A 20,913-nucleotide genomic window follows, 5' to 3' on the forward strand; every position below is an offset into this window, starting at 1 on the left:
AAAAGTGAAATAGATTATAAATATTGAGAATGGCAAATGTTTCTAAAATACGGAAGGTAGGAGATATTTCCTACCAAAAAATTCGTTACTAACTGGCCATGCCTGCTGAGTGCTACGGGGAATGCTGGAAAGCTAATTGCAGAAAGGATTACAAAAATAAAATACGCAATTGTCTCGGATTATGCAATGTGCTGTCCTTCCGTGACCCAGGTGACTTTATGACCTGATGCTGGAAGTGAATAAATGCGTTTGTTTTAAGTGGATGGAAAACTTTGCTGCTGCTGCTAGGGATGTCTTAATTATGTGCTTGTCAGGCACATGGGCTTGAAATGGGATAGCAGGGACTCTGCGATACAGGGCAAGGCTTACTGTGAGCATAATACCTCATAATACCTGATGTTTAACCCCAGTTCTTCTGCGGGCTTCTTGGCCTTGAATTGAACGTGCTTGTTCACCCCCTGTCCCACAGAGCTGGCAGCAGCCGCGCAGCCTCAGCTCGAATGGTCGCTGCGGGTGGGATCGAGCTTTCCCAAGGCCTTCGAGCTTCAGCGAAGGTGGAAGGCTTTTTGGTGGTTTCAAGCGGCTGTTAACCTCATAGCCCAGGTAAATTAAAAGATGGAGGAGCAGTGAATTCAAAATTGGAGTGGTTTTTGTGACTGCGGACACGCAGTGCAAGGGGCGACGCGTGGCTTGCAGTGCCCGGCCCGCTCTGCGCCTCGCTGCGTTCCCGGAGCAGGTCTGAAAAAAACATCTTCTGCTTGTGTAAGCAGCGGGAAAACAAGCAGGCACTGTGCTCCCGAAAGCCCAGTAAGCCTCAGGAAATTCCTGCATTCTTGATTTTATTTTGCGGCGAGGTCCTGCGTGGTGTGTGTGTGTGAAAGATGAGCAAGGTTGCCCTTCCCCGCGCGGCACCAAGGGCTGCGATGCGCCGGAGCTGAATCGCGCATTGTTCCCCGGGGAGCCCAATCAGCTGCTGCTGCTTCCCTCAAAAAAAACACCCAACAGTGAGTTTATTTATGATGAGAAAGTGCTGATATCACACTTTTTCCTAAAGGAAAAGGTTACTAGTTCTTTAGCAGCAGAGCTGTGCGTGAAATATTGTACCCTGAGAGCCAAGGACTTGGTTTTAATACTGCAGCGTGTGCGCTCTGCTGACCTGTCGGGCTTCGAGAGCTCCTGGTGTCTGGGAAGCTGTGCTTTTTCTGCTGGTAGCTGGCTGCTGGGAGGGGGCAGAAGGGGCTGAAGAGGGTTGGTCGTTCTGTTTGAGCCGGGGATGGATCTCCCTGGTGGTCGGGCTTTGGTCCGCTGGGGGTGGCTGGGGGCCAGCAGCAGCCAGAAGGGTGGCACGGCTGTGGTTGTGTGTCTGTATGTGTACAGCGTTATGTTCAGCACCAGGCAGCAAGCTTTTTAAGTAAGTGCTAGCAAATCTAATGCACATAAGCCTTTGTTCTTTCCCTGTGCCCCTCCCAGCCCCTGTTAGTCCCAAATTACTTCTGCTAGCCAGAACTGGGTGACAAACCCACCTAGAGCCGGGTGCTGCAGCCTGTGCCCCCCACGCTCCCAAGCAGGTTCGTCACCCACCACCAGGATCAAGCCCTGTGGGGCTGAGGATCCCCCCTGGCTCCAGGAGCAAGGCCCTGTCCCCAGGTCGCAGCCGTCCGTGCAGGAGGGGGAAGTGGCACTGACGCTTCCCTTCCCCGGGAGAAATGAATGTGCCGAAGTGGTTTTCATTAAAGAAGTATGCAGCAGCTCGGGCTTGTGTGTTCACCCGTAGTTGTGTTTCCTGATGAAGGGACAGAAGTTTCCTGTTCTCTAAAATTCTCTCCCAAGAAAGGAATTGAGGTTGGAGAGCTCTGCCCACCCGTGGCGGTTTCGACTGCTCGGATTTGTTGTTTAGGCTTTGCCACCTCTGTGCTGTGAGGGCTGCACGTGGCCGCAGGTAGGGCGCGGAAGGAGAAGTGGTCTGCACAGGTTGGAGTGCTCATAGAGGTCATCTTCAGGCTTGAGAAACCCACGTCTGTAGGTTGTTTTTGTTGGGCAGCCTGTAGGAGCCATCATTGTATACACGTGGTTGGGGTTTTTGAGTCCCTAAAACAAAGATGCACGCTGCCTTCGGTAGAGATCCTCCACCCCCTGAAGCTGTTTGGTCCCGCAGATGTGAGCACGAACCAAGGCAAAGGGAGAAGTGCTCAGAGGTCAGCGTGGTTTCGTTGGGCAAAGGGACAGGCATGCCGAGGATGCCAGGCTGCCTCTGTCATTACGTGTTTCGGGGATTAGCAACGGAGTCGCTGATTAAAAAGTTGCGTTTGGGAAATGATACACGTACTTCCCCATCTGCAGTTGTGGTGGTCAAAGCCGGGCGTGCAGTTGGGATGCGCGGCCATGGACAGAGCCATGCACCCGAGTGCCACGAGCTCCGGTTTCTTCCCTGCTGAGCGAATTCTGCTTGGAGCAGCACATCCGGGAGATGCCCTGGGCAGCGCAGCAGTCGCTCTCTAGCAATAGTGGGTGTCTCTAGCAGCTCAAAGATCTGCAGATGAAAGTGCACACCTTATTATTTTCCTGTTGAGCTTATTGCCTATTAAATAACCTCTCCTAGCTGCAACACCGAGCGTTTCCATGTTTTCAGAGTAAGGGACTGATGCATTTCGGCTGTTTTGTTGCCCTGTTTGACCATGAGGAAATCATTTCACTGCTGTCCCTCAGTCCCAAACCAGTGAGATAAGGGAACTAACAGCCTGTCCTAAATGGCCAACGTGAGAAACCTCCGTGGTTGCAAAATGTTTTCAAAACAATTGATAAAATCCTGTGCAGATACAACAGCAGTCTTCAGTAACAATGATGCATAATGGTATTAACACTTGGATCTGTTCCTGCCGTGTGTGTCCTTTAGCCATAAACGTGTTACTCGGAGATCTTTTAACAGCAAGCTAGCCTTCCCGGCGGTAATTCCCCAGTGGGACGTGTGATCACGTTGGCTCTCCAAAGGGGTGTCTGTCTGTTTTCATGGCCTGGCTTATGATGAGAGCTGTGCAGCTGGAGACTCGGTAACTAACTGAATAATCCCAAAGTGGTGCCTTCGGGGAGTGCCCCAGTACGCACAGCATCTTGTTTCTGCATTAAGAGGAGTCTGCAAAGGAATTTGATCGAAATTCCCTGAAGTGCCTTTCTGGGCTGACGTGGGGGATTGCAGCATTCGGTCCTTTTTCCAGACTGAGATTCAGTACATTTTTAGGCAGTGACCGCTTCTTCTTAACGCCAAAAATGCACTTGACACTTGTAACCGATGCACTCCTCTGCAGGAAAGCTCTGCTCGAAGATGGGCGCACCGCAGTGCAGGTTGCTGGATGGCTTTCCTGTGACCGGTGCATCCGAGCTGCAATTGCAATCATTTTCTGTCTGTGGATGTAGTTAATGGTAACAGAGCTTTGCTGATGTATTACTAAAGAGGGAGCATATTTTTAACCGTATTTTTCTGGAGAGTTTGTATGGTGTTTTCTCTAATGGGATTTTGTTTAATCTGTAGTGCTTTTGTTTGTTACAGAGATCCGTGCCCAATTGGTAGAGCAGCTGAAATGCCTTGACCAACAGTGTGAGCTTCGGGTCCAGTTACTGCAGGACTTGCAGGATTTCTTCCGCAAGAAGGCAGAGATTGAGATGGATTACTCGAGGAATTTGGAGAAGTTGGCTGAGAGATTCCTGGCTAAAACTAGGAGCACCAAAGACCAGCAATTCAAGTAGAGTATTTGTCTTCTGTTTTTGTCCTTTTTTTTTTTTTTTTTCTTGCATATGTGGTTGCTGATGGAGGAATGCAAAAAGAGAGCTGATCCAGCAAAAGTGTTTCCCAAGTTCATTATAAACACACAACCCATTTCACATTCAGTAATTCCTAGTAGGTCATATGTTGTCCATGGGGAACAGAATGGTAAAAATTGGTACAATCTAAAAGGAGTCATTTTCTTGGGAAGGTGGGCAAAGTTGTACACCAAATTTGATGGACAAAACCAGGATTTCCTTCAGAGTCAGTGTCTTTATTCTCATTTTCAATTGTTTCTGATCTGTTACGTGTTGCGATTTGCCATAGCATCACTCTGTTTTTAATATCCTGCACATACTTAGTGTAGGATTTAAAAGAATGTCACTTTAAAATAGTAGCGAATTAAAGACAATAATGCTTTTAAATAAAGCTGTGCCATTTGGGGAGGTGGGAGGAGGATTCCTGGATGGGACTCGATCGCAATCTGAAGGCACCTTCCTTGGCAATCAGTTGTCTCACCTGCTGGAAACATTATGTGCAGGTAGGTCTGGCAGTATTGCTTCGGTCGTTCCCCACATAGCTATTTGGGCTGGGGTGAGTAACGCCCATCGGATGTGGTTCCATGGAATCAGCTCTCCTCTTCTAGCACAGACTCGTGCCTGTCCTGCTGAATGGGGTTTAGGGCTGTGGGGTGCCACCAGCTTTGGGGCTCACTGGGCTCCCTCTTTGGGTAGCAGCTGGGGAATGGCACGAGCAGCCCCGCGGTGTGAATCAGCTCAGCTCCAGGTGGATGGGTCTGTCCTCTGGCAGGATCCATCTCATCTGCCTCTGGAGCACAGTGTCCCGGTGGGGACGTGCCTTTTTTTCTGCAGTGGTGTCTGGGGGGCTGTGATGTTCAGCTTTTTCAGCCCTTTTAGCTAAACCCCTTTTTGAGAAACCATCAAGAAGGCACCATTTTAGTTTCCTTGCTGTACAGCTTGGATGCCATTTACTTCAGTTCTCATTTAAAATGCACATTGTGCTAAGTTGCCTGGAAAGCATGACTCCTAAGTGGAGCTGTCTGAGAAGCAGAGCAGAGTTATTCTGCATACCTACAGAGAGTGGTCGTCTGAGGTATTTGCCTCTTCCGTTACAGCAAAACTTGTCCTAGAACTATAATCTGGGCGTGCTCTGCACAAACTTTTAGGATGGCACTAAATAAACAATGTCCTGAACTGTGATTTTCCACCACGTTATCCTTTTCAGTTTATTTTGCTGTGGTGATTTCATTTCTATTACACGATACGAAACATCCAGCAGAAACGCGTTTGTGTTCAGTTTTTAGTGTTGGGAAAGGCATATGAAGTTCGCTTCCTATTTTGAGATTGAGACTGAATTTTTAATGTGGAAGCTGTTACCATAGTGGCGCAGAATGCTGCATGGTGTCATGCTTCATGTTAATTAAATATGCTGGCAGTGGTAGCGCAGATTTAAAAGACAATTTTTTTTTCTAACACAGTTTCCTCACTGAACCCTGGCCCTGTTTTTTGATCCGTTTGTCCTCATATATTCTAGCTATTGGGTGCAGCCTGAATTGGACAGGTGATTTTATTATCGTCACATAAAGCTTTCACCTGATTTTGTGGATCAGATGTCCCTGCTGTCCTGGTCAAGTTCTGGAACCTGTTCCTGAGCATCGTTCCGCTTTGCTTCGCATGGGACTGGCAGGGCTCGCTCTTCTGATTTTGCTTGTGTTAGCAGCAGATGGCTCCTAGCAGGAAAGCAGCTCGCTTGGGGAATACGTTACCCTGCAAGGTTCGAGTCCCAGTTCTCCAATATGTTCATTTGGTTAAGACCTGGAAGGAGGGGAAGAAAACCCAGCTTTGTATGGCCGATGGGTCTGCGGGCAGAGTTTGTTGCAGCAGTGGAGCAGTCGTAAAGGTGCCCGGGGCAGCTCCATCTACTGCTTGCTTGGTCGCTTCCTTCAGAGAGCTTCAACGTTCAGAAATATGTCAAAATACATTAGTAAGGAAGCAGTGCCAATGATAAGGACCCATCCCAAGCACTGCCCTGTCTGACCAGTGAGGAGTAACTTGCCCGATATCTGTTCTGTAGATGCCGAAGCTGTAATCTAATCTGGAACCCCCTAAAAGACAATGTGATCAAAGCCAGCCATCAGATCTCTCCACCTAAGGATCTGGTATTATATGACTGAGATGTGCACAGGCTGGTGGCTACTCTGTAATTGCATGGCTGCGACCCTATAAATACCCGGTAATAGCATGTTCCTTGGGTAACGTGATAATTATGTCGGAAAGTACCATATCATTCAGGGCCTGCTTACCATGTCACTTGCAGTTTTTAGATCTCATAACACACTGTCAAGGAGGAAACTTGTCAGGCAGTAACCCTGTAATTTGCCTGTGCTTTCATACTCGACAGCTATTATGTAATTGCCGAGCTGCTCCGAGCGCGCTCGTTTAAGGGAGCGCTGTCAGGGGCGAGAGGCTTCAGCCCGACCCTGCGCATGGGATCGTGTGGCTTCCTGCAGCACGCATGGGAAAAAGCAGACGTGTAAAGGAAGGAGCAGTGCGAGGTGTAACAAATGAGTGACACGGGTTTTACTTTTCTTACATGTGGCCACATCACAGGGCAAGCTGCTCAGGTGGCTGTTTTCCACACCAGCATAGAAATCTAGGTAGTTGGGTCTCAAAATAAAGCTGCGTGCAGCCAGCAGTGGGCTTACAGGGTGCTTGCACATTGCACAGTTTGAAGGTAGCCTCACTGAAGCATCTTAACGTGATTTACAGAGGTAGGTGTATGTTTTTCTCATTTTATATCCTCAAAGAGGGGGAACAGATTGGTTTAGCCAAGGTGACACAGGAGTTGATGACAGTTGGATATATCCCAGGTTTGACTTGCTTTTAACTGCTCTACCATGGTTGTTAGACCTCCCTTTGCCTATTCCTTCTTAAAAATGGTTTTTCAATTAGAACAAACTTAAAGAGAATAAAACATTTATTTAGTAAGGCTTCTTCAGTACCTCTTGGAAAATATCCTCACGCAAGATGTAAGGGGCTAGAGGGGAAAAATGCACATCACAGCCCGATTCTTATAATTCCTGTTGTTACAGGAGCTTGTCAGTCAAGAGTTTGGCATAGGCGTCACTCCTTAGCTATCTGATGAACTGAAGGCCTCTTCCAGAGCAGTTAAATGAGAGCATCCGTGTCGGCAGAGAGCATCTCCCTGCTGGACCTGGGGGTCCCTGCCAGCAGCGAGCCCCTGCCACCTGCCCCTCCAGGCTCTTCCTTCGGGTCATTTTGTTCTGAAGTGTCAGTTAGTATAACAACCCCAGCAAATCCTCGGTGAGCCCTTCCGAGGGTGAAATGTAAAGAGGGTGGGGGAAGAAGATGCTATTTTAAGGCCATGTTTTAAATCAGAGTAGCAATTGTCAGCTGGAGAGCAGAGTGTCCAGGATATCCCAGCGTGAAACTCAGATGGCTTTCTGGCAGCCTTTGCCTTGAAGTCAAAGATGCAGAATAAGTCTGGCAACCTTCAGGCTGAGGACTTGTAAACAACAGATGTTCATAACTGGAATCTTTGGGAAGAGAAGGGCAGGGAGCAGCGTGTATGGCCATGCTTCAGATTCCCCAAATGTACGGTTAACACTGAGCAGTGTCAGGACGGCTTTAAGGGGAAATCAAACATCGGTTCACATCAGCACTTTGCAGAGAAGTTCAACGTTAGTTCTCCAAAAGCGAAATGGTTTCTTTAAAGGAGAGATGATGCAGGCTGTGAGGGAGCTCTCAGCAAAAGCACTTGGATCAGACGGACTTCATTTGCAATATGATTAGAGTTGTAATAGATAAATGCCCTCATAGGCTATTTTGGCCTGTGATTCCTCTTGATGGAATGAAGTCTGGAACATTTACTCTGAGTCTTTCGAATAACATCATTTGGAAGATTTTTCTGAGCGTGAAGAATTAGTCATTCAGTGACCTCGCTGAACGGGCTGCATCGCCAGCACAAACTGCAGCGAGCCCTGGGCAGGACCGCGGTGGTGTTTGGCACAGCAAGGAGCGGAGCAGGGGCTGTGAAGCCCGACAGCTTTCTGAGGAGGTGACATCTCCGTCTTTTTCTCCATGGCAGTGTTTAAAGTTTCACTCTGGAGCAGAGGTTGTTGGTGGCCCTGGGTTACGAGCAGCTTTTTTGGAGTCGTGCTGCTGCTGAGAGGCACTTGTCAGTTGTGCTGCGATGGAAATGTCAGGAGAAGGACAGCGTACCGATGTCTTCTACCCTGCTTGAGGACTTCTGGTGCCTCGTCTGGCTGTAAAACCCTGCAGGCTGCTGTTCGTTCACTGCTGGAGCATGCTAACACCCAGCGACCCCATGAAACTTGCTGAAAAAGCCTCGTCTGGAAGGAAGAACAGCTGGAGAAGTTTCCTTTTCACGCAGATGATGTGCCGGGGCGATGTTAATTTCTGCATTTCTCTCTATTTGTAATTTCTTCAGTTGCCTGTGACTCATCCCTGCATCCTGCGCTCCTCGTGGAAACGCAGCATTCCCAGTCCCAGGCTGTGGGCGTGGGTTTTTTCTTCTCTATCTCGTATGGGAAGAGGAGGAGGCTGCTTCTTAAGACAGATTTTGTGCTCTAGCCCTGAATGGGGTTTACATTGCAGTACACAATTACACGTCCCTGGCTTTTGTCACTCCGTCCTGCCTGCCTTAGAGCAGATAAATCTCTGCTCGTCTCCGAGTTCCTTGTCTGAATGAGTAATTTAATTAAGAAGTTTCAGATACTTGGACTCAATCTTCCCTTCTGATCTTTGGAGATCAACTGAAACCTTTGAAGTGGAAGCTGCACAGGACTCGATCAAGATAACACTCGAGAAACCACAGCGCTTCATACTTTGTGGTTCCTTAAAAATCTGCGCACAACTTCCTCTTCCTGTTCCCAAACACCCCCAATTGCTGTGATCTGGTGTAATTTAGGCTAACCTAAATAAACTCTCGAGATTCGCTATCATCGCACGATCTTTAAGCTAGTATAAATAGTGCTTGAAATAAACCTGGAGCTTGGCATCTTCCTTCTCCTCCTCTTGGAGGGGAGCTTGGAGTCGAACAGTTGCTCTGCATGTGAAATCCCCAGCGTTTGGGGAAAGCTCAGAGCCAGCCCCTGAAGTCTCGGGGTATCTCCCTGAATTCACTACGTCAGCGAGAATACCGGCTCCAGACTTTCTGCAGAATCTGTGGAAATCGAGCTTGCTCTCAGTTACACCCAGCCCTCACTGCCGCATTTTTTTTCTCCCCTTTTTCATTCCTTCTCTGTGGCGATGTGAAACTGGAACAGGATATATTTGCCAGCTCCTCCGAGAATTGAAATGGTTAATGAAAATCACAATTTGCTTCTCTGCCATCTGCTTGTGGTTATGATAGAAAATGGTCTGTTGTAAACAGTTGTATAACTTCTGCTCTGTGTTGTGAAAACTGTTGCCATGTTCCACCCCAGAAAATGCTGCGTTTCGGAGGTGGTTTAACAGTTAATGTATGTGCAGACTTAAAGGCTATTTGGAAGCTCGGAAGCAAGTAACTGCCTCTTTCCTTTTCTGTTTTGTCTCTGTGCAGCTCGTCTTAAGGCCTTCCTTTGTCTTTTTTTCACCAGGGCTCAGAAAATTGTCGCTGGCCATTAAAGGAGGGGAGTTTTTTCTCGCTTTCCGTAAAAACCGAGCAGTAACAATAGAAAACCCGTACAAAAAAGCGAGGCAGACTGTTTTAACAAAGTGCTGAAGGGGTTAGCGAAACTGAGAGACACCAAGAAATTAAAGGAATTTAAAAGAAAAAAAACTTAAGAGAGCCCAGAGCTGTGGTTGCATGAGGTTGAGATTAGGGTGCGGCACTGACTGCGCAGACCTTAAGGTGACAATCCCAGTCGCAAATTAGAATCATGTGGGCTTTGGGATCGGTCTTTCCTGCAAGATGGCCTTTCATGTCTAACCACATGGAGTGTGTCAACAACCTATCTGGCGCCATTAGACACCAGCAATTTTACTCACCATACTTTTTCATGGGCTCTTGGTATTCGTGCTATGCGCTGCCCTAGAATAGCTTCGGGTGTTGTGGTGCGGCAGCTTGGACAGCTGGGGATTGTCCGGTTAACTATTGCATCTCTTCTCTTTCCTATTTTTGCCTTGCTTTTCTCTGAAAAGCAGGGCACTCTCACCAGGCTGCTCACTCGCAAGCCTTCTTGCCTGCTCTTACTGCGCTTGGAGCCCTTGCTCCATGTGCTCAGGGCTCCAAACTGCTCAAGGCCAGGCTCTGTGAGTGGAGGCATCGAGGGTTGTTCAGGAGCTTTTGGTGGTACGGGCAGAGAAAATGCGTAATGAGACAGAAAACATCACGGGGGATATTTGGGAACAAAGCAGCCGAGTGCTTCTGGGCTGGCACTGCACAAGGAGGGGTGCAAAGAGGCGAGCTGGGGGCTGCGCTGCTCTTAGGAAGTGGTGGGGCAGCAACAGGCTGCTCGGGGAACCCAGACACAGTTTCCAACAGCTACAGCAAGACCAGCTAGCCAGGAGCCGTAGCTTTGCTTGCCAAAGGTGTGTTCCCAACCTTTTTTACGGTAGGTGCATCACTGGCGTTGGTTATGGCCCTTCCAGCTTTGAGGGTAAAAAGTCAGTGTGCAAGGTCCTTGTAGAGCAGTGGTGCAAAGGAGCAAACCACCCAGCTGTTAGCATCTCTTTGTACTGCCCTTTACACACTTCTCTTCACGAGCAATCTTAGCTCGCTTCCCATCTCCTGCCGGCATCGGTTCCCCTGCTGGCGGAGGTGGCTCTGTGATGGCACACACAGCACCGCTCCTCAGAGGAGCTCCTCCTTCAGCCTCCTTTTTGTTGGAAGAAAGTCAAATGTTGCTTCTGGTCTTGCCTAAATTGAAAAAAATAAATTATAATAAGAAACCAGCACAACTTAGGTGCATGTTACTGTCTGTTGTGGCAGCTTTTGTCCTGGGTGCCAGCAGGACTTGGACCCTCCCGCTCCGTGCGTGCGCCCTTTGGGGTCTGGCTGCAGCCTGGTGGGTGCTGGAAGATTCACAGCTCTCTCAGCCTGGTCTTCAATTACTAATTAGCTCTCTGGCATATTAACAAAACAAACAGTATGCTGCAAACACTGATTGCAGGAGATCGGGGGGCAAGTGCTTGATTTATATAGCTCAACATCTGGCAGTTTCAGCCTTGTGCAGTTCTGCATTTTGATCGTTCCATCTGGTTTTGCCTGTGTCAGCAGTCTCCACAATACGGGACATCGGAGTACAAAGGCAAATATTGTCTAAATTGAATCTATGCCTTCTCACATCTTATTTTCTATGTTTTTATTCAAAACACCAGAACCAAATGCCCAGTATCCTTCCTGTACCCTCTCCCACTACCTATATATACACACGCACATACACGTGCTCGCTCCAAACCTTGAAGATGTCCAGATGACAAGCTGCAGTTGTTTCCTGAGCTTTTCATTGATTTATTAATTTATTTTCAAGGAAAAGAAATAAAGCATCAGGATCAGCTGTTTTGAAACTGTACTTCTTTCTCTAAAATTATTCATATTGCACTACAGCTCCAAACACTGATGACACGAGAAAAGCTGTGGCAAATGGCCATTGCCAGATTTTTCACGTTTTTGCCATGTCAGACATTTCTTACAGCAGAGGTTGCTTTTCTTTCAAGTGCAGAATATGCCATTTTTTGAATGGAAATTGAACCTCCTTTCTTTTAAGGGGAAGGAAATCTGGTAGAATGTCATACAGTAAGCAAGATGAGCCTTGGCTTCCCACCAGAGATTTGACTTACTCCTTTAGAAATCAGCATCGCTGTACTGTAACCTCATGATAAGCAGATCTGGAGAGAATTGCAGCTTGCAGTCAGCGCTCCCAGATCTGCCAGCCCCAAGCTGCTGCAGGAGGACCGCTCACTGCCAACGTCCCTGCTTTCATCTAGTATGAAATGGTGGCTGAAGAAATGCCTCACTCCTTCCAGGAGATAAAATGATTTCCCGTATTGGTTTGGCTGCTCCAAATAAGCCGAGGTTCCTCCTGTCTCTGCTTTTGCCCTTTGTGGTGCCTGTCTGCAGGGTGCAGCAGGGAATCAGCCAGAAAAAGGTTGGGGAAGTTTGAAGGTGAGAGCATAAAGCTTGGTGTACCAGTAGTGCTTTCTCTTTGCTCGGGACAGGTACGGCTGCTTGCACATAAATGGTTTTCTACGAGACATAACATTTTGTTTCCTATGCAGATGCTATTTAGCTGACTGGATGCTTGAAATCTTTTTTGCTTGTGGTTAAAGCACAAATGCTTGAGACAGTGGATCTTGGATTCAAAAGAAAAAATCAGAGTCTACATTTGGCATCCTTGTAGTTTGCACTTGCCTGATATGTCTGATCTGTTTGTTGGGGGATAAAAGCTTGTGGCCGTGTGTAATTGAGGGCATATTTTGGGTACGTGCAATACCATTTTAGAGCCTTTCTCTGCTCCCATCTCCCTCACCTGATCCACGTGCACTGCAGCTCTGTTCCTGGTGTGTGTGTGTAGGTGCAGAACATGACTAACAGACTCATTTTGCCCGCCTGAGGTGAAGTGCCATCCAATTCGTGTTTCTATTTTACGTCCTCTGTAGGAAGGACCAGAACGTGCTATCGCCAGTGAACTGCTGGAACCTCCTGTTAAACCAAGTGAAGCGGGAGAGCCGGGACCACACGACCCTGAGCGATATCTATCTCAACAACATCATCCCGCGCTTCGTCCAGGTCAGCGAGGATTCTGGGCGCCTCTTCAAGAAGGTAACCGATGGATTTTTTGCTTGGCCCTTCCAAAATGCAAAGTTTTAGAAACTACTTCTGGCAGATGGCTTTATTGTTGTCTGTACCTAACGTGTTTTTTCCTCTTTGTGCACAACTGTGCTTGACTTATCTTTGATTAATTGTTTTCTGGTCCTCGTATTTTAGGTTTTTCCTGGAGGTGATCAATTGAGATTAGTCTAAATTCAGGCAATGTTTTTCCTCTTAGACTGCTCACAGTTTTGTGTGCACTTTGAGACTTTCTTTAAACAGAAATCTTCTAGGCTTTCAGCTCTGTGATCCATAACAACCTTCCAAGGACAAATTTATAAATTTATATCCACAGTGGAGGAGAAACTACTGTTAAAAGAAAAATTAGGGAGAATTTCTACTATGCCAGACAATAAAATGATGTATTGTCCTTCTCTGGAAGAAGACGAAAATGCAACTGAGGTGTCTTTTGTTAGCATTTTCCCTTTTCTCTCCCCTTGATTTCCACCTGGAAAAAAAAAAAAAAAGACAGAAAGGTGGGACAGTGTGGGCGGGTGTTTGTCTATTAAGAGTCTGTTCTTCCAGTTGAGGAAACCTGATCTGGAAGCTTTGAAACTCCTATTAAACAGTAATGCCTGGTCTCTGTAGAGATTTGTCAATGGCTGTAACATCTGCTGGTTGACATGTTAAAGACATTGCGATTCAAACTTGGAAAGCCATCTCTCTTCCCCCACTGCCCACCCCCTTGCAATGTGTCATGATCTCAGAGAGTTATTTCTGCAGCCGTGCTGCTTGAGGAAAGGGCTTGCAAAATGACTCCGGCTTCCTAAGGAGCTGGTGTGGGACTCAGCCTAAATCACACGGCCTCTGAGAGCCGTGGGGGAGGAACGCTCCTGATTAAAATTTCCTGGGCTGCTTTCATGTGTGTCTGTCTGCCTTTGGTGGTTGGGCTCTGCCACTGTTGCATTAAGAACTGGTCACACGAGTAGCGTGTGGGACTTCAAAACTCAGATCCTTTTAGGTGCAGCCTTGACAGTAATTGGAGGCCTCGTTGGCTTTTTTTTCTCTGGGCTTTGACAGTCTTTTGAAATGTGTTGAGGAAAAAGCGTTCAGATATTTTTAACGTCTCTGGGTTGCTTTGACTGATAAAGAGATTCTGTGTATTGCAGTCAGGTCAGACTGCTGGAGAAGGACCAATGCTGGGGACTGCACACGGCATTTCCTGGCAAGATGCACTGGAGGGAGCAGCGTTGCATTGTGTGGTACCCGGAGGACAGCGTGTGTTTGCTCTTTCACAGCAGGTGTTTGTGTGTGTCAGCAAATGATTTATATAGCAGAATGGAAATAAGTGCAGTGCTGCGTTTCTTGTCATTGCTGTGCCTGCTTCTTCAGTTCTTAATGGATAGCAACAGAGTTTGAAGAGTACACTGAAATGTTGCATTCTTTTTTTGTTTTTTCTTCATTGCCCAAGTAGAGGAGGAACCTTCTCTTTTCCAAGTAACATCATACCAAGGCCTTTTCGACCTTTTAAAACTTTCTGGTAATTGCATTACAGTTGATTAGATACTTACATGGGATTATTGAATGGCAGCTACTCTTCAATTCCACTAATCCTTCCAAAGGAGAAGTAATCTCTCCTCTGAATTTCAACAAGGGCTGTGTTTGAGCAAGGTGGCTCAGCAAAGGATGCAAATGGAAATGGAAATGGATACTGTTCCTGTTGGGCAGGAAACTTGCATCTTAATTTTCAGCCCATTGTATAAGCACAGTCTTACCTCGGTTTGTTTTATTTTGTGTTGGGCACGGGGACTCTTAACAGGAAGGGAAGAAAAAAAAGGAAAACCAAGAATAACCAGCTACTACCAACAACCCTTTGGTTTCTTCCTCGGAGACCAAATGGGAACTCCGTATGAATCTGTGCAAGCAGGAGGCAGGAGGCACTGGTTACTACATCCCAGCTGCTTGTCTGACACTGTGCCAGGCACACCAGACTGGCTGAAGGCCAGGCCAGGCGCTAGGTTACTCTTCCACTTGTGCTGGGTGGTTAAAAACCAAAACTGGATCCTGCCTTATCTAGAGTCGTGTGGCTGAATGAGACAGCAGCTGAGAAATAGAGAACGTTGGCACATGTTTTGGACCTTGAACCGTAGGCTAGAAACCAAGCTAGCCTGGATGAAAGGTATAACCCTATTGATGAGAAACTCTAGAAGAACGTTTCCTTCCTGCTCCCCTTAGCATCTCCCATCCTGTCTTAAGCGAGCGAGCTCTGCATAGCGGGGCTGAATCAGAGCGATGCTGCGTGTCGGCAAATTGAGGCCGCTTCAACAGCCCTAGCAAGCCCGGCTGCACCAGTGAAATAAGCAGCCGGCTCTGTTACTTCAAGGCCTGAGTCTCCTGCCCCTGACGTGCCGTGCTGTTGTTTCAGCATTTCTCTGCGCTGCCTCCTGTCTGGTCCAACGCACACGGTAGGTACGGGCAGCCTGCCGGAGCAGGAGCCGTACGTGCGGTGCTTTTAGGGCATCCAGGGCTGGCTCGACCCAAGAGCTGTGCTTTTGCTGTTTCCTGATGGAAATTGCAGCTGGTGGGACAGCGCTGCCAGCCTTGGTGCCTAGCTGGGAGCTCTCTGTGCTTGGCTCAGGTACCAGAATCTGTGCTAAAAACAAGGGCAGTTTATTGTTAAAGGGTAATAGGAAATTTTGGCACCACTTCTCTAAATGCCGTGTGCTCCTGTAAGAGTAATTAGAGCCCTCCCTATTTTCATTAAAGGACTCATTTCTGCCCCATTCTCGTGTTGAGAAAGACTTTCAGAGCTGGGAGCAGGTTACAACTGCCTGTGCTTGCAGCCAGCTCTGTGTCCTGAACCCTCTCCAGCTGGACCAAAGGGTTTTCCTGCTGGCAAAGCTGGTTGTGAAGTGCAGCCCGATTTCCTACTATTGCTGGTGAAAGATCTTTGTTGTTAATTCTGCTGCGTATGCCATGCTGATAGTAAACCTGCAAATTTTATTTTATGTAAGAAACATAACGCAAACCTTATTTTTATAACCTTGTGTGAAAAATTGCCCAGCTAGGTCTGGAAATGCTCTGATTTAATGCCTGTTATTTGGAAGTCTGGGGAAGATTATTTTTTATGTTTGTTTGGAAAATACTTTTTTAAAGTTATTCAGGTATCAGACTGCCTTCAGGTGGGTACAGTAACTTATACTGAGGAACTACGCACCGGCTGGGTTGTAAATAATCCTGTGAAATACAGAAAATACGGTGATACAGAGATCCTCGTTTGCTGAGGGTGCTGGAAATAAAGTCCTGAAGCATGAGATCTTTTTCTTGATCCGTTTGTGATTTAAGGCTTTCCAAAATCAGTGCTTTGTATCCTGCTGGGATTAAACAGGTGAGTGAGGAGGGACAGGCAGGGTAAATGGACGTGCTCGAGATCCCTTCGGTTGCCACACTCAAGCTGCTGTGTTGAGCACTGTTGGAAGTGGTGAGCTTTTTCAAGAGGGAGATCTAACTATAGCACGCAGCCCTAATCCAGCCTTGAAGGCTACGGAGGGCCTGGATGGGCGTGATAAGGACCACACTGGAGGGAAAAGCATCCTCGTGGGGGACGCAGGGTGGGAGCTGCCCGTGTCACCGCTGGAGCAGCGCCGAGCCCCCGGTGGGAAATCCAGGGCTGCCTTTGGGAGCTGTGTATGAAAGAGCATCTGCAGTGTTAGAGCTGTGGGATTTCATCCCTTCCAGCAGCTGTGGTGGAAGATCTGATCGTCAGGCTGGGACAGATTCCCACGTGCTGCGCTGCTGGACGCCTCTGAGAAGTGGAGGTGCTGCACGAGGACGCAGCCGTGCCAGGACAGCTTCTGGGAATGGGCAACCTGCTGCAGCCCCGGGGCCATGCCTGCATCACAGTTGGGTTTTCAGGCTGCTCCTGTCTGCCGTGCTTGGGCTCGCCATGCCATAGGAGAGCCGTGTGGTCCGGCGCTGTCAGTTTTTCTGTCCGTGCCTTGTGATGAGGAGATCCCTCTGCAGGGCTGCATCACAACGTGAAAGGGCTTATTTGTTTTGAGTGTTGGCTGGAGGTTTGCCAGCCACTTCAAAGCTATCTCTGCTGATAAGAGAAGCCGTGCGTGCTGCCAAAGGCAGCTCTGAAGTGGCGGTGGATGTACTGTGCATGGTGGTCACCATTCCTCCAACCTGCTGAAGTCGTAGGTCTCCTTCCAATGCTGTTCTCCTTCCACGAACTTCGTGCTTATTTTTTTTTTATTGAGGAAACACTTTTGTGTTGCACTGCAGGACGTTGTTGCTGCAGGGCTCGCTGGCTGTAGCAGCCGTGCAGATGAGTCCCGTTGGCACCAGCAGGAACCTGACGCTTGGCTTGGGCGGTGCTGCTGGCAGAGCGGCGAGGTTGGAGCAGCCTGCATTGGGACAAAGGAAAAGGAAGAGAAATGGAGAAATAAACAACCAGTCTCTTGTGCAAACACAACCAGGGGGAACTGGTGCAAATGCCTCAGCAACAAACTGCTAGGCTTTGGGAAGGGGACGAGGATCTTTTCTTCGTCCAGCATTAAGGATTTGGGGTTCGCACAAGGCTGGAGTTAAGGCGCTGGGGGCGCAGCCCAGCTTCGCAGTCCCTCTCACCTCTCCTCCTGGCAGCCTGCAGCGCTTTGATGTCAGCTCCCTGCGCACGCTGCTTTTGATTCCTCGATCTGCTTTTGTAGGGAGCGCTCCTTTGATTTCTTTCTGCTTACCTGTCTTAAGCACGGCCCTTTTATTTATATATTTATATAAATCTGTTCAACATTTTCTTCCGTTTGAGCTGATTCCCCTTTTGATTTCTCCCTTTTCACTCCACGCTTCCTGTCGCCCCATTTTTTTTTGTTTAATGTGACCCTTGACTTCTCTGCGCGGTGCAGCCTTTCTCCAACCTCCTCAGTGTCCATGTTCCTGGCTGTGCCACGAACCTTCCACGCTGTGTTGGTGCTCCTGCACTGAAAGCATTTATCTCCTGATCTATTTTTAACTTCGGGCTGCCTCCAGCAGTGCTCACTGGGAGGCTCGCTGGGGATGCTCGCAGCAGTGACACCATCAGATGCATCCTTCGTGCACCTTGGTGCAGCAAGAAGGGCTGCGTGCCCTGCAGACAGGTCGTGCTTTGGCAGCAGAGCATTGGCGTACACTGGTTCGAGATCCTGAATTGTATTTGTGGGGAGAAAGCCCTGTAAGAAGGAACGAAGAAAGCAAAATGGCTATTTTAAATTTGCTCCCTCATTAATACCTTCCATTGTGGAAAAAATCAGTTTATCTGTAGTGCACTGCGCAGTGTTTGATGTGAAATGAGAAATCTGCAATGAGTTCGTTAAAAGCCTGGCAGTAATCAAGGAAAAAGAATTAGTAATTCTCTTAAGGGGTCCTCGCTTAAGATGACCTACTTTACAGCTGCAGTATATCTCATTTGCCACATTTGTACCAGAATATGAAAAATTTTAAAATATACCACACATGGAAAAGCTAAGCTTAAAAAAATGCACTGGTCATAATGCTGGGCATCTGTGAACATATTTTTCTAAGCCAGTGTAAACAGGTAAATACACAAATGCCATAAATAAAACATCACTGAGGAGTACAATTATTATTTGCTCTGAGGGGAAGCAAGTGCAATTTCATGCATCTATCAGTAGCAAGGATAATCTAGTTTTGTGCCTCCCCCAAAAAATGAGGGCAATGTTATCATGTGAATCCTCACCGGGATCAGGTATAGCGGTGAATGTTTTCTGATAAGGAAATAGAAGCGTTGAGTTCTTACCTTTTTTTCCGAAAGCCAAAGGACACAAAAGCCTGTTGTGAGACGATGCTCTCCGATTTCTCGTCAGTGAAATTAAATCTCCGCTTCCCTACCTGCGTATTTTTAGAGCAAATGGCACGGGGATAAGAGCTGGAGCGAGACCGCGTAGTGCTGGTGCCCAAGCAGCCTGCGCTGTGCCGGGGCGATGCAAGGTGGCATCAGAGCCTCTTGCCCGGCACGACGGGCAGGATACGGGAGGTGCAGCTGGAGTAATTTCCTTACCTGGGTTGCAGGCTGAAAATATCACTTCTGCGTATAGGCCGGGTAAGGAATATGCTGCGTTCGGCGCTCTGTAATAGCGTGAAAGCTGTGTGTTGGTATTGCGTTTTGTTGCCAATTCACTCTGCACTTCTGCTGTGTCCTGGTACAACAGCACGCCCGTCCCTGTGTTGCCCTGGTCTGAATTCAGGTCAGCCAGGAGCAAGGGACCAGCTCCTGTTAAACTCTGGGCCACCCCCCCAGTGACCCCTCTGGTCAGTCTGTCCTAGAGATGCTCCACGGCGTTTTGCGAGAGGGTGCAGAGAGCTGCTGGCGGAGCGATAACGCCCTGAGCAGCGTTGCAGGACATTGCACCTGGTGTCTGACAGGGCTTCGTCGCTCGCCGCTAGGTCTGGCCACCTTGGAAGCCCATTTCATGTATGGCCTGTTCAATGAGTGAGAATATAGCTGGCTTCGCAGCCAAAATGAATGCTCCCAGCCATAAAATTGCATGGTTTGGAGCTGAGAGCCTGAAGCACAAAATTCAATAACATCGGCTTAGAATACCAAAAAAAAGGGAGAAAAAAGGGCTGGGGGCTGGTTGGAAGCAAGTGTTTAAGCCCAGAGTACAGGAGGCAGCAGGGCGACAGGGTTTGCTGTAGGAAGGGCTTTTTCCCAGTACAATATTGTGCTGTGTGGAGAAAATTCCTTATTACTGACATAGTGGTGAAACAAATCACTAGCGAAATGGTGGAGAAAACTAGATAATGCAACTGTAATTTAAATGCGACTGACCAGTGCATAATGGATCATTAAGCTAGAAACTGATGATCTGCTGCCCAAAATATGCGTGTGTACTGAATCACATAGATCTCATTTTCCAAGCTTTTCTTTAAATTCTGGAGTGTTTGCCGCTTTAGGAGAAGTCTTTACACAACTCCTGTTCGGTAGGGCCGTGTGAGTCATGGCCGAGCACTTTCTCCCTAAAAGCTGTGGGAGAAACTTGGATAAAACTCGCGGTGGCTGCGCGCAGGTTACGAGCTTCATCGAGGGGATGCCCTTGTGAAAGACGTGTGACGTCCGTAACAAATGGACCGGGCCGGTGGTGATGGAGTGCTTCTGTACAGGGCAACTGCTCGATCGTTTAGATGAGCACACGAAGGTGATAAATCATATTTGTTACTGCATGTGAATGAATTCAAGGCAGGCCTATGTAAAAAGAAAAAAAAAGTACATTTTTGAGATTGTACCTGTAAAGAATTGTAAGCTTTTAGTAGCAAATTTTATTTAAGTGCTACATGCATGATCTTGGAAAATTGTACCTGGCAAGCCTCCTCTTTCACAAACTTTGTAAGGAGATGTTAACTAACATGTAATAAATGTGCTGTGCTGTAATGGCAATCTAGACAGGAACAGAAAGGATCCCATATTTCTGCAAATTCCATCGCTGGTCTCAGCAAGAAATCAATCCGCTTGCCTCCCTACTCCCACTGTTAATTTAAAAAACATTAGAGCATTTAATGCTAGTTTTCTACCAATGTAAATTTAATTAATCCTTTTTAAGAGATGTGGAGAAATGGCCTTGTTAGAGAACGGCTCTGAGACTCACCAGGCTTGGGTTAGTTTCAGCCCCGTCAGACTGACGTAATTTCGGGCAGTTTTAGATAAAATCTCACCGCCGTGTTTTGTGTGTTCACCCCCACCAGCTGTGGAGCCCTTCCTTGCTGCTCTTGGGTCTCCAAGGAAAGCTCCTTGGGATCTTTGGGGTTTGTTTTGAGGCCGTCTCATCCTTCTGTCCAACTTGGAGCTCAGTTGGCAAGGCCTGAGGCCTGGGGCATAAAATACTGACAGCATTCCTGTGCTCCCTTATTTATTATCCCCCCCGAATATTTTGAAGCTGAAGTCGCTAATGTTGGGTGGAATGCGGAACAGCCAGGCGAGTGCTGCCGTAGATCCCAAAAACATCTTGATTAAATTAGAGGGGAGGTGGAGGGGAGGAGGGATGGACAAAGAGGCCGTTGAGAGGCTGGCACGGCGCTGGGGAGCTGCGTTCGGCTCGGGGTGGCAGCAGCCCACGGCTCGGCACTCGGGGCACACGCAGCCCTGACAAAAGAGCGTGTGTGCACACGTGCAGGCACGTTTAGGGCAAATTCTGCTTTTGGGGGAGCTGAGCAAAAGGCTTGAGAACAGGCAGCTTGCAAGAAAAATCCCAGTGTTGGGAGGTAGCGCTGCTGGGCAGCGGTTGCTGCTGTCACCTTGCTGAAATAACTCTGGTTCTCTTGGGTGCTGCTGGTGATTTCCCTGATTTGGGCACAAAAGGAGGCCT

General features: G+C 47.9%; 1 protein-coding gene across 7 annotated transcripts in view; it reads left to right on the top strand.

The window, feature by feature from the left end:
- SRGAP2 (SLIT-ROBO Rho GTPase activating protein 2) overlaps positions 1-20,913 on the top strand; it is a 102,025-nt gene that overhangs the window by 30,438 nt on the left and 50,674 nt on the right. For all 7 annotated transcript variants that reach the window (XR_014319022.1, XR_014319023.1, XM_082778538.1 and 4 more), the window contains exons 3-4: positions 3,545-3,737; positions 12,403-12,565. Coding sequence is in view for 5 of the 7 variants with exons in the window: in XM_082778538.1 (XP_082634664.1) it covers positions 3,545-3,737; positions 12,403-12,565 (356 nt within the window). In the remaining 2 variants the exon portion in view is untranslated. The remainder of the gene's footprint in view (positions 1-3,544; positions 3,738-12,402; positions 12,566-20,913) is intronic.

Source organism: Aythya marila (assembly GCF_965140915.1).
Source record: "Aythya marila genome assembly, chromosome: 24".
Lineage (NCBI taxonomy): Eukaryota > Metazoa > Chordata > Aves > Anseriformes > Anatidae > Aythya > Aythya marila.